At 42.7% G+C, this 18,050-nt stretch overlaps 1 protein-coding gene across 1 annotated transcript in view; it reads left to right on the plus strand.

The window, feature by feature from the left end:
• Positions 1-2,475: 2,475 nt before the first annotated feature.
• CEP85L (centrosomal protein 85L) overlaps positions 2,476-18,050 on the plus strand; it is a 120,056-nt gene continuing 104,481 nt past the window's right edge. The window contains exon 1 of the mRNA XM_082047524.1: positions 2,476-2,841. Within this exon, the coding sequence (XP_081903650.1) occupies positions 2,793-2,841 (49 nt within the window). The 5' untranslated portion in view covers positions 2,476-2,792. The remainder of the gene's footprint in view (positions 2,842-18,050) is intronic.

Here is an 18,050-nt window from a genome sequence, read left to right on the forward strand (position 1 = left end):
CATCTTGGAGTTTTTATCTGGTTTTCTTTTTTTTCCCCTCTGTGTTATTGTTCATGAGTAGGCAGGAGATACACAGGAAACTGTAAAGCTTCCATGAACTGAGATACTAAGGTACATAAAAACATTGCAGTGACATTTATTAGAAGAGGGATGAAGTGTTACCACACCTTTTCCAGGGATGCAGCTTCCTGGGGTCATGATATGCCTCTGGATTTTTGCAGCTGCATTACAGGACAGCATCACAAATGCCAGAGCTCAACAGCGATGTGGTCATTTTTCTTCTCGCCTACTGCTACATGCCTTCCACTTCAGCTTTCTTACAGCTTACTGTGTACTGCTCTAAATATGCTAAGTATACATCTAATAAAATAGCATGCAACAAATGTTACATGCAGACAAGTCCTTTAAAAAGGTTTTGAACAATGATGTTTACATGTTTCTTGGTCTTGAGTGTTTTGCAAGATACTTTAGCTTTTCTTCTTTCTTATATTCATGTTTACCTACAATGCTCTCACAACATGCTTTAATACTGATGTTGGCTTCAGGATTGAAAGGCTGGACAATTTCACTTGTCTGTTACTAACTAGAGCACCTTTCTTAAGAGGAGAGACTGAGAGAGCTGGGTCTGTTCAGCCTGGAGAAGAAAAGGCTGAGGGGGGATCTCATCAATGTTTATAAATATCTCAAGGGTGGATGTCAAGAGGATGGGACCAGACTCTTTTCAGTGGTGCTCAAAGACAGGATGAGGGGCAATGGGCACAGACTGAAGCACAGGAGGTTCCACCTGAATATGAGGAGAAACTACTTTGATGGTGCCAGAGCACTGGAACAGGCTGTCCAGAGAGCTGTGGAGTCTCCTTCTCTGGAGACATTCAAGACCCATCTGGACATATTCCTGTGTGATCTGCTCTGGGTGAACCTGCTTGAGCAGGTGGGTGGGCCTAGATGATCTCCAGAGGTCCCTTCCAACCCCAACCATTCTGTGATTCTGTGATTTATTTTCCTGCATTGGTCTTCTACTGTAAGCCAGTATTTGTGGTTGAAAATGCTTCCAACTTTTTATCATTCAGAGGAACCTCTAGCAACAGTCTGAAGGTTTTGACAGGTTCTCCTGGAGTTTTAGTATTTGGGGATTTTATTCAGCATTTACTAACTTTTTAAAGTCTACATTTCCACAACTCTACCTACAAAACACCCAGTGACAGTTACACTCCATAGTTAAAACAAGCTGATGGGGAATGCATGTCATGTCAGGTCTTCAGTGAGTACATAAGGGCTTTATACAAATAAGAAAGAGGACAAATAACAATATGCAGCATTTCTACATGCTCATGCCAGTCACTTCTGAGGCCTGTTTTTTACTGAGTACATTATGAATACCTAGCTAGGCATAAATAAAATATGATTTGTGCTGACATATAACATATAACTTTCCAAAGAGATAAAAGCTAGTCTGTGATCATGAGCTACTAATTAAAAATGCATCAGGTCAGCAGGAAGCATTTGAACACAGATTTTATTTATTGATTGTGAACGGTTCCACATGAATACGGAACGGCTCCTGTTTCACCTCACCTCCCTAGGCTATCACATCCATCATAACTCTGCAGTGCTGCCTAAGGCCTTGCTTTTCTTATCTTGGTGGTGGGGTTTGTAATTTTGGGATGTTTACATTGAAGTTAGAAGCTGTTCAAGTATTGTCTCTTTATGTTTTTGTCTGACAACGTGCATTGCTGATCAAGCCAGGGTACATGTGTTCGGAAGGCAGCTTGCAATGGGGACTGCTGGGCTGCAGTTGCAAACAGCAGTAACATGAAAGCTGCTATTGCAGAATTATCTAAGTATTTGGAGCAGACTCAAAGCAGCTCGGGGGGTGGAGGGGGAACACCTCATAGTGGGTTTGAATTATTGCTGACAGGAGCAGTTCATTTCCAGTCCTGTGGATTAAATTTAGGATCATATTTGGGATCTTCTGGTGAAACCAATCGTTCAAATGAAATTATGATTCTTCTATCTTTCTTTCCACTTAATTTTCTTACTAAAACATGAAAGTACAGGACGATTGTGATTTTATTAGAACCTCTATTAAGTCTGCGCATGCCAGCCTCGGGCACTTCAAATGCTGTAATTCTCGAATACGGCATTTCGCTTTTCTTTACCAATTATCTTTATGCCAAATTAAGTGCTTTCAATTAACTGTTTTCCCCGGTGACAGTTACCCGACGTCGCTAACTGGCCCCGGAGAAGCGGGCGGGACGCGCCGGGCGCGGGTCCCGTCCGGGCATCCCCGGGGGCAGGCGGACCAGTAAGTTTCTAAACCCAAAGCCACCGGGAGCGCCCAAACTAGCCCTGCGGCGCCGGCGGGGCCCGGGGGCCACCTCTCCGGGCACTGCGGAGCTGCGGCCCCTGCGGACTCGCCCCCGAGCCCCCGCGGCCGCCCGCCTTGCGCCCCCTCCCTGTGGGCCGGGTTATGTAAGCGGCTCGTCCCCCAGAAGCAGCAGCAGTATCTGCGGCGCTCCCGCCCCTGTCTCCTCCCCGCTCCGGAGACGCAGGCGGTGGCGGCAGCAGCGCAATAAAGCAAGTTTTGTCTCCTGCGAAAGGGTGGTGAGGTTCCGCCGCCCTTCACGGCCCGGCACCATGGCTGCGGTGCTTCTGGGGCAGGCAGGAGCCCCCCACTAATCTCCCCCGGCATCGGCCGCCTCCGCCGGCACCCGGGCCGCGCTCACCCGCCGGGGCTGCCGGACAGCGCGCAGCTCCGGAGAGCGGCGGCTCCCCCGGCCCGGCGCAGCACCATGTGGGGCGGGCTGCACCCCCAGCTCGGCTTGCGCGGCTACAAGACGGGTAAGGAGCCCCGCGGCCCCTGCGCGTCCCGGCGGGGCAGGAAGGGAAGGGGTTGGGGGCAGGCACCGGGGCCCCGCCGCGGTGGGGCAGCCGGGCCGCGGCGCTTCCCCTCCCCCGGCTCGCTCCCGGGTCAGCATAGAAACGCCTGAGGAAGCAGCTTCCTCCCCGGCGCGGGCGGGAAGCGTTACCGCCGCCTCCGCCCGGCTCCGTGAGGGGGGACGTGGCGGCGGGGCCTCCCGGAGAGCGATCTGGGGTCGGCCAGGCGCCGCCGCCTGGGCTCCGAGCGGGCCGAGGAGGCGGCGTGGGGCCGTCCGGCCGGGGGACTCGGTGTTTATTTAGCTGGCCCTTGCGGCGGATGATAAAAGCTGAGCTTAACCTACATAATCTGTTTCCTTGTTTTAGGCTTTCTCCCCCCCGCTCGTTTTATTAGTATACCCCTAGGCAGAAGCTGGAAGCTTGTTTCCTTTTACGTTTTTCGTTTTAAATTTAGACTGCAACAAATCGGTCGAGTCCTCTTTTCTTTCTTTTTTTTTTTTTTTTTTTTTTCCCTCTTTTGCACCAGTTTTGTGTCTCTAGATTAATTAGAGCCTAGTTCCTGCAGGTTGGAAGGGATACGTTGGCATTTTACACTTGGGGTTAGGTTGTTACCGGGGAGACATCCTGTCTGTAAGTGACAGGCTGACTTTCAGCCGTGAAGGCTGGCAGAGGAAAATAGGTGAGTTGATTGCAGAGACATGCGAGCATTCCTTCTGGGCAGGTAAGACTAGGTACCGGCTCTCTTGGGTGTCTTTTTCAGGATTTGAAAATATTGCCACCGATATCACCTGCTTTACTCTGGCAGTGTTCCTGCAAATATTTTATGATATTTTGACTTACCGAACTAGTCGATCGCTGTGGAAGTCCTGTGGTTTGCCTCTGCTTTTACAAATGTTGGAATAATTGTTTAACTGTTAGAATAATATTTTTGCTTCAGAAATCTGGATTCACATTTTAATTTTGGAGTTGCTAAATATGACTGCATGTGTATGCAGTTAGTTGACATATTTAAATGGCAGAATTGTTTTGGTTTCAACTGATGGGGTTTTTCTTGAACATACAAGAGCTGCTAAGATGTTCTCAGCAGCTGCCTGAATCTCTACAAGTAGTGTAATGTTCAGTCCCTATTATGTGAAAGAAGACATTGTTCCTTTTTTTCTGTACTGTTATTAATTTCTCTGTGTAACACATTTGCCTTGTTGAAGTGTTGTGGGTTTTTTTAAATGAAGCTATGTTCTCTTTGTGCTATAGCTTGCAAAGATACTGGACATTTGGAGCACTAGGTGCAGAGATTTCAGTTTATTTCATGGAGAGCGCAGGGTTATTTGTGTTTGGGGCAGGAATGTTAGTGCACACTGGCAGTAACTTCAGACCATTACAAAGATTGTTGATTGTTAATTTTTACATTTGTTTCAGGAAACTTTGGAGTTGTGCCTTTCATTACTGTGGCATCGCTTTTGTTTGGGATCAGATAAAGTATTTTAGTACTGTGTCGAATTTGTCAGCAATTCTGATCCATCAGTAACTGGATCTATGTTTTACTTTTGCTTGTTTGTCAGAATTGTCTTGAACTGATTTTGTGTATTGCTTTTTCTGCCCCGCCCATCCCCTCTGTCCTTTCAATACTCAGGGTTAATATGAAGTTCAAAATGTACATAAATCTGTAAGCAGCAGAAGTGTAAAGTAGTCAAACTTGTAGAAAAATCTCTAATTTGAGATAAGACTAAAATCTCTAATTTGAGATAGACTAACAAAAGGTGGCGGTTAATTAGAAAGCAAGTGGATGAAGGTTTAACCTTGAGATAATATCTGTGCATTATAATTTCCACCACTGTAGTCCCTTCATCAGTCTTTGACAGAGTCAAAAAGCTGTTTTGAGGTGTTCATAATCCCTCTGAAGAAGAGGAAGTTAATTAGCTCCATGCAGATATGATGTGATGGCTGCTAAGATCCTGTACTATTATATTATTGCCAGGTTTGACTTTTTTTGTTTTGTTTTTTTAAAAGGAAGCTGTCCCTGAGAAAAGTATTTTGTTGCAGAACAGTAGCATCCTACTAGGAAGCAGAAGTTTAAGTGTTTATTTTTCAGGCTGAAGGAATTTTTCCTTTGCCAAAATATGTTTAATGGCAACTACTTGCTATGGATTCTGAATGTCTGTTAAATATTGGTCTGGGAGCATAACAGTTGGTGAAGATGTATTGTTAACCTGTGTTTATTTGTGAAAAGCTTTCTGTTTTGCTATTTTTATTTCAGATACCTATGGATGTGGGTGTTTAGAAGTGCGATTTTTGTTTGAAAATGTTACAATTCCCTTACAAAGCAAGGTGCCTACTGAAGAATTCTGCAACTATTTACACAGGGGAATGATCAAATTTTCAGTAATATATGCAAATTAATTCTGATTTCCTGAAAATGGAACAAGCAAGGACACTTCTTGGGGAGTATTTAATGTGTGGCCTTCAGTTTTATTCCCTCTTGTCATTTTCAAACTGATCTTGCTTTTTCAGTTCAATAGCAGTGTATCCTCTGAAAAAAAATGCGCTGTCTTGTTTGCATGCTGCCTTTTTTTAATTTTTTTTTTTTTTGATGGGTGCTTCTTGTTTAAGCAGTGGATTTAATGACAAGGTTTGCTCCCCACGCAAAATAAATTCTGAGTCTTAGTACCTGTCCTGAAAAATTAAATTGCTGTTTTTGGAATGTATATGATTGACTTTACAGTCTTTCAGTCTTCTTGTACAGATTTAACTGTTTATGAAAACCTTGCGGCATAGTTGATACCTCTATAAAGAGAGCAGTTACCCACTATGCTGCAGGAATTTAAATAACTGCAGTGAAGAACATGCAGGGTTTCAAGCCTTTTGTTTATTAATCAAGAACATCCTTTGAAATGCACAGTTGGTTAATAACTTTTAAGATCAGGAAAGTGTTGAACTATATGTGTTTCTTTGGGTTGAGCAGTCATTCAGTTGGGCCATGTGTGGCCAACATATGCCTGTGGAAAGTGAAACAAACACACTTTAAAATGAAATAACAAGTATTTATTACTTCCAGTACACTAGTACCACTTCTAGTCAAGCTTCTCTCCACTGTCCAATATTACCAACTGTTGACCACTACTAAAATTTGGCTGGTAATAGCTGTTTAGGTGACAAAAGTGCTGAAAACTACAAGTGCTCAAGAAGATGTGATTGACAGTCCTTAAAAATAGTAGCCTGCACCTCTCTGCTCCTACAGCCCTGACAAGTTGTCCATGTTCTCTTATGTAACGCTTGTTGGCAGCAAGTGTGACACATGTGGGTCTGACAGGTTATTTAATGATGTCACAATCAAAGTGTCAGGAGCAATAAGGTCACAACACATAAGGCTTATGGGGTGCTGCCTCCTTGGGGTACCCATGGAGTTCACAGGCAGCTTCACAGCACAGCCAGGCTGGGGAGGACAGGAAGGACAAAGCTCTTTTTCATCCTTTGGGGTGAAGGAGGGACAGAAATCCAGTGGTTTCACTTCTGTAACAAGTTTTGTTGGTCGGCTGCTGGAGATCTGCAGCTGGCATGTGACAGCTCTCAGGACATCTGGAGAAGGCAAGTTCATCTTTGCAGGTTAGGCAAGGCAATAAATAATGAGTTAGTGTTACCAAGGGGAGACTTCAAATTGTTTACCGTGTATATATATATATATGCATATGTATATGGGGCATTGTGAAGATGAATTACCTGAGCTTAAAAATGTAATACTTGAGTTGTAAGACTAGCTGCTAGAATGGCCTTTGCTATCTTTCACAGATCAGTGACGTGAAATGACACTCTTATGTTTGTGTGCTGGTAAACAGGAGTTACTTGCTTCCCTTCAAAAACAATGCCTTTTTTTTTCTTCCAAGCAATTCAGTGTTACGGACATAGCATCCACTCACACAATAAGTACAAAACATAAAGGTCTTTACAGCTTAGCAAGAAAAGAGTGATAGCTGTAAGGTCGTATTATATTGTCGGTTTTAGGGTTTGGCAATTGCTCTAATCTCCTGTATGTTAACTATATGTTAAACATTTACTGACTGAATATAGTCTTGTGATTTCACTAATTCTGTGCTTTTATAATTTGAATTAAAGGAAGTAGTAATCAGTTTAATGATTTTGTACAACTGTTTAATGCATGTAAGTATGTAGTAAAAAGCGGCCTGAGCCATCATGTCTGCACTAGGGGGTGGTGGTCAAGGAAGTGCTAGTTAGGATAAGAGCACTTGTAGTTTCCCCAAAGAACACCTAGGATTTATGTCTACCAAATATTGCTTGTTACATTTGCAAGTGATTTATGCTAAGGTTTTTTTTTTTAGCCAGGCATTTAACACCTGTTAAAGAACCCATGCATTTCAAAGAATGGAGAATTTGCCAAATACAGTAACGATGCATGGTCGTAAGAATAGCTGAAGGCCTCCTGAATCAAATAGTTCTTGTGTGACCTGAGTTTGTAGCCAGAGGTGATCATCTGCCAGTGTTGCAGGCAAAACCTGTTTGTTGTAGACAGGTTAGTTGAAGAGGGTTAGTACACAGTTGTTCAATATCAACTGCTCAGCCTTCTGCATGTTGCCTTTGGATGCTTGTTTTTATCATATAACTTGCCTATGGCTTAGTAGTTGGAGAGTAAACTAGTTGTCGATTCCCATGCTGGTTGTTTTTTGGCTGAAAATGTGCTGACTTGGTTGTAGTTGTCAGTAGTCTCTCAGGTGCCCAAATGTGTCTTGAAATTGTATGCTGACAATAAAACAGTCTCATTGCAGTTGTGATTTGCTTTAAAGCATGTTCAGTGTATTTGCTATGTGATTCAAAAAGTGGCTTTCTTGCTGACTCTGGTGGAGGGTTAACCTTGGCTGGTGGCCACATACCCACCCAGCTGCTCACTCGCTTCCCTTCCTCAGCGAGATGGGAGAGCAAAATAGTGTGGAAAAGTTAGTGAGTTCAGATGAAGACAGGGAGGTGGCTTATCTGTTACTGTCACAGACAAAAGAGACTTGATCGTGGGGTCATTCCATCACAGTTCCTCTCCACGCTCCATTTCCCTGCTCCAGCCTGATCTCTCCAGGAGCTGACAGGGAACCTCTGCTCAGGTGCCCATGGCTGCAGCTCATCATCCTCCTCCCCTCCAGCTGTTGCCCCTGGGCTCACAGGGCTGTCTCTTACGCCTTTTTCCTCTCACCCATCACTCCTGGGCAGTGTTTTGCTGGTCCTTAAAAACGCTTTCCCTGAGGTGCCACCATCTTGTTTGCCGGGCCCAGCCGTGCCCTGTGGTGGGTGTGTTGGAAATGGCGCTGTCTGGCATGGGGCAGCCCTGGGGGCTCCTCACAGAGGCTGCCCTGCAGCCCCCCACTAGCACCCGGGCACCTGCACCCAGTACAGCGTCTGGAGAAGGAAGCCATTATGTTTTGAGTATTTATTTTGGTAGACCTGGAATAAGACACTATATAGCCCTGAAGTTTATTCCTGCCAGCAGCAAGGGAAAGTGTGGGAAGGTGTACTGCAGTGTAATAGGTTCTAGTTTCTGTATTAAACTCCCACATGGGAGTTTCTTGCTGTCTAGGGCTTGTTGAAGAGGTTCTAAAAGTGGCACGTGGGACACCACAGAGCCCCAGAGGTGGGTGGCTAGAGAAGAGAACAGGCAGCAGGGAATAACTCATGGAAATATCCTCTCAAGTGCCCTTAGGTTTGTGTTAGTCCTGTCCCATCATCCGTCGTGTGCCCCAGAACTGCTGACCCCTGTGGAGTCTCCCCTGAGAACGATAGCTTTCCCTGGGCACTGTTCTCTGCAGCATCTGGCTGGGCTGCCCAGGCTTGAACATCCTATTGATTGCACAGCTATGCTCAAGTGACCCATTTCTCTGCAGCCAGCCATGCTGGAAGTGGCACTTCATCTTTCTGTCTTTATTCCCCAAGGACCTTTGCTGGTTTTTGAGAATCAAATGGCCCCTTTGTAAAATGAGGCATTAACACAAATAAAATAAGGGTAGGTGTTGAAAATTTTTTTCTTTCAAGGTATGATAATCTCTGAAATGTGGGAAGACGTGACAGGCAAACTTTTGCCTGAAGGGGTGTATGCAGGTGGATTGCAGGGTATGATTTAATTTCACAGCTAAGATAATCTAGTGAGTAGTTGCTCCCACCCTTCTTGGTACCTCTGCTCACGTATCCTTACCGCTTCCCGTGTGCCCATGGCAGCACTTGTTCAACCATATGGCAAGCTAATTTGGGGACCTGGGCCAGGGGAATACTGAAGGGGTTATTTACAGTTACGTGACCCTGGTGTGAGACATTGCTGCAGGAAGCATCAATGCTGGTGTCAGGTGGGTGTGGAATACCTGGAGTCAAATGGGCTGGCTCTTCAGTCAGCTGAAGGATAGTGGAAAATCTACCACAATCCTCCTTTGCCAGTGCTGTCAACATCAGGAAGTACATACTTAATCCTCAGATTTACCATGAAGGCAGGTACCAGGAAAAAGTGACATTAATTCCACTGGACAGTGTACCTTCCACCAATTAGTGGATTTGCATACAGGTTGAAACGAGTCCAGAATAATGGATCATGATGGGAGGGGTAGTAGGAGACCATCTCAGTCTTGCTGAGGAAGGGCAGCACAAGTAGTGTCAAGGAAAAGTTGTGCTACCTCTATTGATTAAAATTCCTCAACTAGATTTAGCAAATGCAGGTAGAAAAGCAAATGATACTTTTAAAACTTTCAACTTCCTAATATGTTAAGAGATCGGTGGTGTAGTATTCAGACAAGAAACATTCTTGAATCATCCTGGAGTCAGATCTGAGATTCCTTATAAGGTATCCTATGTTTTTAATGTCTGCTTTACTGCTTTTGTAGCATGGTTTCCAGATGGTGTGGAAAGCTGCAGCTTTTTCAAATGCTTCAAAATAAATAAGACATTTTTTCAAGTCTCTATTTCTTTAAAAGATGGTATCTTACCTCCTGCATGCCTCCTCTACAGCAAAGTTATTTATACCTTTGGCAATGTTGAACCTTTGGAGACGTTCTTATAGTTGAGAATTAATGCTTTGTATAAAAGTTCAGTGACTAGCACTGATTGAAGGCCCGATGACCAAGAAAACAAAGTGGGAGTATAGTGATCCAGCTAGCAGCGGTAAAGGGCATTGAAAATACCGTTGCTTAAAACTTTATCCCTTTTGCTAGAGACAGGGCTTTTGTGTGGTTGGTAGAATTATTGTAATGTAAAGTTTTACATCAAAAGTGATCATTGTTGTTAAGATGGAAACAGAAGTACTGGTTTTGACTGGAAGTATCCTAGGTAGGGTTGATGGTGTAGAGTGTGAAAGATTTTTTTTAACTACTGCTCACTCTTTTAAAATCCCAGAGTATTGCCCTTGCTTATAGTGAATAGGTGTGAGTGGAAGCTGAGAAGCTGAGCTTGGGGAAAAGTTGTATCTTGTGACCTGAGCATTGGAAGTTTGTAAGGAAAATTTCCTAATAACTGAAGCGAAGCAAGAATTTCATCCTTTTAACCCAAATCTAACAGTGAGGAAACTCCCTTACATGATTTACCTACTTCTGTTGGCATGCACTGAAACTATAGTCTGGACGCTTGGCCCCTGGTACATCCATATTAAACTAGATCCTGTTGTGTGTATAATGCACATTAGACCTCTTTGAAAAATGCTGGAAAAAATATCTTACTTGAGCGAAGTGTTTCAGTGAATTTTATTTTATTTTTATTTTTGGGTTCTGTCTTCACCATTTGTTTTAGTATTAAGGATATCTTTAGATCTGATATCTGATTACAAGGAGAAGATAAATTATGCTCTGTTTTGAAATAAGTCTACTAGACTCTATTATTTGATCCACTTCGGTAAGTGTGGGAACTGCTTAAAAACGTGTAGTATTTTTTGACTCTCTCTAGCAGCTGTGATTACTTCACTCTTCCCCATGCATAGAGGAGATCGAATTAACTCCTTAAACAGAAACAGGACAAAGGTAATTCTGTAAGAAAAATGTTGGAATTACAATTTGGAGGAAAATAAGGGAGAAAAATTTAGCTGGTAGTGGTTTTGAATACCAATAAAACTAAACTGCAAGAAAGGCTGAAACACAGATGACAATCTGTGCTCATTAGCTTTTTTACTGATAGGAGAAGGATTCAGCTGGTCACCTACAAATGTGCAGCTTTTTATCAGACCGTAGGAACTGACTGCATACCCTGAGGGCTTGTTGTTCAAAGTTTACATTAACTTTAAGCATAGCTTAATGTGTTTATTTTCCTAAACGTTCCCCTCTTCATATTGTGATAAACTTTCTAAGTTTAAAAGGTAGCTTTCTCCTCTGCAGTTACTATATGGAAATGAATGGAAACTAAGAACATAATTTTGTGTTTCTGTGGGGTGAATAGTGCATTGAGTCCAAAGACGAAGAGGCAAGCCAGCGTAGCAGGCATGAGGTAATATATGTAGTCTGTGTGCCAAATGTGAAATAAGAAACATCTGCAGTTTCCATTTTGAAGTTCTGTTTTATGCAAATGCTCTATCTGAAGCCGAAAAACTCACAGGAGTGCCATCAACAATTGGACTGAATTCCTGGTCTTTCTCCTGTCAATGATGCAATGAAAGCAAACCTCTTTTTTCCTGATGGGTAGGAATTTCATCACTGGGTTGATAGTAACTACAGCTAAATACTGTCTGTATAAAAATTACAAAAGTTTTATGAATTTGACTTCTTGTTTTACATACTGTCTAGAATAGAGATCAGGGAGGCAGAGTACATTGTTACCATGTCAGTGTAAGGATTTTTTTTTACTACCTTTTTAGCTAGGAGAATGCTACGTTGAACACAGCTTTCTGCTAGTTGAACAGATTTTGTCTTCCACAGTGAAGCCAGCAGAGATTAATGCCTATTTCTCTCCAGTTTAGAATCTGCCTTTAATGTGCAATTTGGCAGTAGGGCTAAGCCTAGTTACTAGCTGGTTGCTGCTAGGCATCAGTGTGCCTGTAGGTTCCCACTCTCTCCTTGGCACTGCTTCTACCCTGACCTCTTGCTGAGCCAGCTTAGGAAATCAAATTAGCAGATAACCTTTTTTCTAAGTGGGGACAGTTTGTTCCTGAACCACTTTCTGCGAGGTCTGGCGGGGCAGGGCTTGTGCTGGGGAAGCGGCACTGAATGTGTGGCCGGGAAAGGTGACCAAGGTCTGCGCAGCAGCTGACCGCTAGATCCGATTAGCTCTAATGGCAAACAGCGTTCTCAGCTCAAACCCATTTTAGCCAGCGGCATAAGCTGGCCAGCTGGACTCCGTGATGGAAAAAAAGAGCTGGGCACCTCTTGCTTTCTGTGTGTGGGGTTGATAGAGAGTGAGCTATTTGGTTATGTCTTTAACTGCTATGGCAAGATTCTCCAAAGCTTGTCAAATTGATGTATTTATTCTTCTTAGTTCCCATTCTTTCTTCTAGATTGCATACTGCCCTGCACTGGAAACCTTGTAACTTGTTGTTGTGCAGTACTGTACACATTTGTAAAGTCTTAAAAAAATTTCAACTTTTAAAGTTCACACTGAAATAGTGGTTTGTATAGAAGGCAAAGGTTTTATAGCTATTACTATCTATGATGAGCGATTGTACATTTAGCCATGTACAGGGCGTGGGGGAGAGCAGATAGTTTAACTTTTATTAAAGAATTCCAGAGGCAAAAGAAGCCAGGGGTTTGGTGCCACAATCTACTTAAAGTTTAGCTCTCTTAAGAAGTTGGAGCACGAGTTTATATTCTTTAAAATGTGACCCTTGTCAGATTCTTCTAATTGATACTGCCAATCAGGCACATGTTTAGTTTGAAGATTGTATTTTGAGGGTTTTTTTTCTTTGTGTTTCTCTCTTCTACTTTCATTTCTCCTTTACTGTTTTGTGGGTTTTTTTCTCTCTCTAGTGTGTGAAGTCTTTTGCACATTAATAGTACAGAGGATGGGCATGGGCCTTCTTATGCCAGGCAGTATATTATCAGGCTGTAAAAGAAAAAATGCTGATAAAAAGGTCTCTCAATATTCTTCCACTTAAACTCTTGCGTTCCTGTTTTTGTTTGTTGTGGTTTTTTTTCCCCCTGCTTCCCTCTATATCTGTACATTTTTATCCTTCTTCATACTTAGGATTGCCCTAATCGGTTTTCAACTGAAAAATTAGGAGAAGTTAGTTAAACAGCTTGCAGGCTCTGTCAAGAAAGCACACTAATAAAGGATATGAATCCTCAGGATGAATCATACTTTAGCTATCTTACATTGTGGAGTGCTTTTGGGAAACTGAAATGTAAAAAATCAGTAGTTAGGGCTGTCGTTTCAGGGCTGCCTTTTTCCTTTTTGCACTTAGTTTAAGCTGCATTAACCACCTGCTCAGCTGCATTCATGTGAAGAGGAGGGACTAGGACCTTCTGGTACTTCAGTTCCTGGCCAGCTGGTTGAGCCGTGAGCTTCCACCACCTCCAGAGTGTTTGTAAAAAGGGTCCTGAAACTGTCATCTGGCCAACTTCCCTGAAAGCGTTAGAAACCCTCGCTTACCAGTGTGCTGCTCCTCTCAGAAGAGGTTGCCTTGTAGAGATGGAACATGTTTTGGACATTTGTGTTAACAAAAGTTGCAGTGTGCTTTGCAGAAGTATCATGGGCATGAAGTGCATCTAGCAAATATTTGTCTAGGTGTCAGGGTTGGGATGCCAGTTTTTTAACATTATTTTCAAGAGTATTTGTCCGTACAGGTTTTATTTTCGCCTGTGTCTGCAAGGAACTCTTGCGTGCCTGGTTCTTTTTTATTGTATCAGGATGTTGGGTTTAATTAATCCACCTTGTCTTCTGCTTCACCTTTGATGGAAGGAGGCTGCTATTGTACCATTCTGCCATCTGTCTGTCAACTTTAAAAACAAAACAAAACAAAACAACCTATATATATACATGTGTTAAAGTATGACATCTACTCTTGTGTCTACTTTCGGGGAATTTTATTTTTTAAGTTCCCATGTCTCCATTTCCTTTTCTCACTATTTGTGTCATCTTTCCAGCAGTTAAAAAAAGATAGAATATTGATTGGCAAAGAATTGTTGTGCATGAAACACATGCCAGAGTGAGGTTTTCTTTAATCTCTCAGCAGTAATGATCTTGCAGCTATGATGAGTAAATATAGATGTTTTCTAACTGAAGGAAGTTTATTCCTACAATATAGCAAACAGTTCACTGAGAGACCATTTGTGGGTTTGTTTCTAGACTTTTCCTTTTGAAGAGATGTGTGGTTACATAGCCCAATGGGACAGGGAGAGAGAGGGAGCGCAGAAGAGAGGCTGCGGCATCCTAAAAGATTTTTTGGGAAGCGGGAAGAGAGGTGGCAACTGGGATAAGTTCAGGCATGTCAGGGGACTGTGTGAGTAGGTGTGGAGGAGGTGGGCTGAAGGTGGGTTGACTTCTTTCAAAATACTGTCGTATGATCTAGTGTAATTAGAAGGGTTCTGGGTAAAGTTGCTGATGGTGAGGGTGAACTGAGTAACTTTGGCAGCGTGTTTGGGCTGGAATGCTGACTCTCTTCCCTTGAAAGAGCTTCAGGCAGGTTTCGGTGCCACTGTGGCATGAAATATTGTTGTACAGCCCAGTCCCATCCATGATGACTAGACTGAGCTTTGAGTAGTTGTCAGTTTTGATAGTACTGTGGTGAGATGTCCTTTTCAGAATCCTTTGACTGTATAAATTCACACTGACCAGCACGGGTGATTTACTTGTAGTCACAATCTATGTCAAAGTCAGGATGTGGAATAAAAAAATCAGTATCCTTTAGTTAAGATGTATCTGCTGTGAAATGCAGTTAAGTCCCCTGCTGTTTCTTTACATTCAGTGTCTGAGTAAAATAACAGTATCATAGCTGTCACTTATAATAATATTTTTTACATTCAAGCATGTTAGAGGTATTTTAGGAACCAAATATAAAGATGGGGTTGTTATTATTTCATGCATGTAGATCATGTGGGCTCTGTGTGCATGCCACTGAAATTGAGAATGATGATGATCCAGAATTAACTAGGTGCCTTCCTGCCTGCAGTAGCTGCCAGCATTCTGTAATACACAGAAAAAGATACATGTTTTTGTGGAGTGAAATTTCAACGACTGTTCTCTTTTAATAAATAATCTACTTCCTGCACTTTATATGCTTAGTTGTTAACTGATCTGTTTTAAATGTCTAGGCTAGAAACACAGCACTGTGTTGGTATATTTAGTAGTCAAGTGTTTGTATAAACAAGGCTCCTTCTGAGATTTGTTTGGGATTTTATATTCTATTTGTCGTATTTGTCATTGGAAATTACAGCCACGTTAGATGACACTGCTCTTTCTCTGCTGTTAGTTCCTAGGAAAGGTAGATTTTTTTTTTTTCCTGACCAAGTAAGGAATGATTGTACTCGCATGGTAATTTAAAATTTAAAATTTTGCAGCATAAATATCTATTACAAATTTTTGTGTGCTTTTCTTGCCCCACTCTGTATTTTGGGCAGATGGACATGAGCAGTTGATTGGCAGGTTTGAGATGAGAGCAGCAGGGTAAAGCAGGTGTGCTTGCTGAGCAGCACGGGAATCCTGTGTATCTTCGCCCCCTCTTATGCTTGGTTCATTTAGTGTGAGCTGTTTGCTGCACAAGGATCATATATTTACAGAGAGCTGTTGGAAAGGAGATGGGGAGCATAGAACAGGGTGATTCTTCAGGACTTGGCTTGGAAGGACAGTTTCCAATAATAAAACTAATAAATGAGTTTTTAAATAATGATTTGGACTAATGAGGTCTATAAGACCTTAATTTTATGGGTTATGTTTTCTTATTGCAACTTCTGTAATTACCTTCCCTCAGTGATAGGGAGAGGGTCTGCTCTCTGGCGCTTTGAATTGGGTACACACGACTTACCACTGAGACTTAGTTATTGAGTCTGTTCCTACTATCTCGTTGCTTTTATTTGGCCATTTATGGGACGGGGTTCAATTAGCTTTGAAAAGCTCTTCTTCATGTAGACAGTTTATTTTTGAAATGGCCTTCTGTTGTGCAGAATCACCATTAGGTCAACAAGGTAAGTCATTGATGTAGATGTGCCATGAAACGTTAAAAAGTGTAGACTCCTGGAATATGTCATTAGCGATCTTTTTAAAAACATGTAGCATATTTAATGTCAGGACTTCTGTGGGAGGCAAAGAGGAAGCATTTCTTGAAGTGATCATGTGCAACCATGTTCTGTTTGCGTGTCTAAAATAGGTTAAAAAGCACATACTATTTACTTGTTCAGGTTCTAAAGCAATTCTGTTTCTCAAGACATACTCCTTTTAAATGCAGAGGCTGCTCCTAAACAGTAGAATCCCAGAGAGCTAGAAAATGAGAGGGTTCCACCCCATTCCAGCTGCCCTCCATGCCTCTGTTTACAGGCTGGAAGGGAGAAGCAGGATCCTGGTGATGGCACCGTGGGCGCAGTCCTGGTGCACACAACCCAGCCAGCTGGGTGTGACGAGTGGTAATGGGTGGGAACATCTGAGTGAAGAGACCCTTCTGGAGCCCAGAAAACCGTGCAGAGAGACTTGAGTGTTTCTCTGGAGAGCCAGGTGGGATCTGGCAGGTCCATGCCGAGCCAAAGCTAATAAACTCTTGTTGGCCTCATGCTGATCTGTGTGTAGCTATGGATGCGTACCAGCACTTGGATCTTCAGGCCTGCCAGGTCAAGAATGAGGCTTCATGAATTAACGTAGAAATGCTGAACCATTCTGTGAACTGCCCCTAGATGCAAGGGTGCTCCAGAAAACGTTGTGGTAATTCTGTGTTGTGCCAGCATGTCCTCCTGGAACTGTGCTTCAGCACCACACCTGGGCCTTGGAGTGTCCAGACTGTGTGTAGGTGTAATGTTCAGGGTAGATGACAGTAGGGTGTTTTGTTATGCTTTTTACTTCTTCTACTTACAGTACCCATAGAAATCTCAATGGGGATGACTCTCTGCCCCCAGTATGTTAACTCTTTTTGTAGGATCTAGTTGCACAGCATTTTTGCATCTTCTGGAATATGTTGCAACAATATGTTTGGAAAATGAGAGGCTCTGATGAGATTTTTAGGAGAACCTTCTTTATAGTGATGGTGGTTAAATGCTGGAACAAGTTGTCCAGAGATGATGTGGAATCTGTGTCCCTGGAGGTGTTTAAAACTCAGCTGGACGTGGCCCTGAGCAGTGTGATCTAATGGGCTTTGCTTTGGGCCAGGCCTTGGACTAGGTGACCTCCAAATGTCTTTTTCTACCAAAGTTACTCTATTGTTCTGTGGTGTATTTAGCTTTTATTACTCAAAGTTCCACCAAAGTGAAAAATACATCTCTTTTATGGGGAGTTGCATTTGGATGGTTATAGGTCCACATCCTGAACAGTCATCTAACTAAGAGGTCTAAAGAGTTTGACAATGCTGTGTTCATTTAATGTGCAATAGTGTTATTGTTATCTGCTGTGTTTCTTTTAATAATTATTTAATGCCATAAAAGCTGAAGTGTCATCAAAGAGTTGGATTGTGGAGAACAATATAATAAAGGGTAAATGGAACTAAATTTATCTTCTTTTTTTTTTTTTCAGTGTCTTCTGAATCAGAACTGTCTCTGGCTTAATTAGCTTGGGTTCCCATAAGTCAGGTTCATTCTTGCTGGAACAGCTAGATGCAGTTTGAGAAGTGTGAAGTGGAGCTGTTTGGTAAAGTAGACCTATTTAGAGGGAGGGATAGAAAAAAATATTGTTCCCAAAGCAGCTGGAGTGTTTAATTGAATATATGCTGTGTGGTAGGAGGCTAAAAATGTCCCAGTTTCCCACGAGCTGTATGTGAAATGGTAACATTTGAGGAGGTTAGATGATGATCCAGAGAGGATGGTATGAAGGATGACACCTGGAGTGGCATTCGCCGAGTATCTTGGCTGGGAACTCCTTCCACGGTGTGACTGGTGAGCCATGGGCAATGGCATTTGTGTCTGGGTCATCTGGTTTTCTGCTGCCTCATCCTTGAGCTTGAAAGCTATTCCATGGAATAATGAAGAGTTAGGAGGCTTTTTGAGAGGAAAAGCAAAAAGTTTAAGGGACAGAAGAAAACACATTGCATGAGGTGTGACTAAAATAGAATGAAGGAGAATCGAGTGATCCTGAAGACTCTGAGAAAAGAC

Source organism: Streptopelia decaocto, assembly GCF_964273445.1.
Source record: "Streptopelia decaocto genome assembly, chromosome: 3".
Lineage (NCBI taxonomy): Eukaryota > Metazoa > Chordata > Aves > Columbiformes > Columbidae > Streptopelia > Streptopelia decaocto.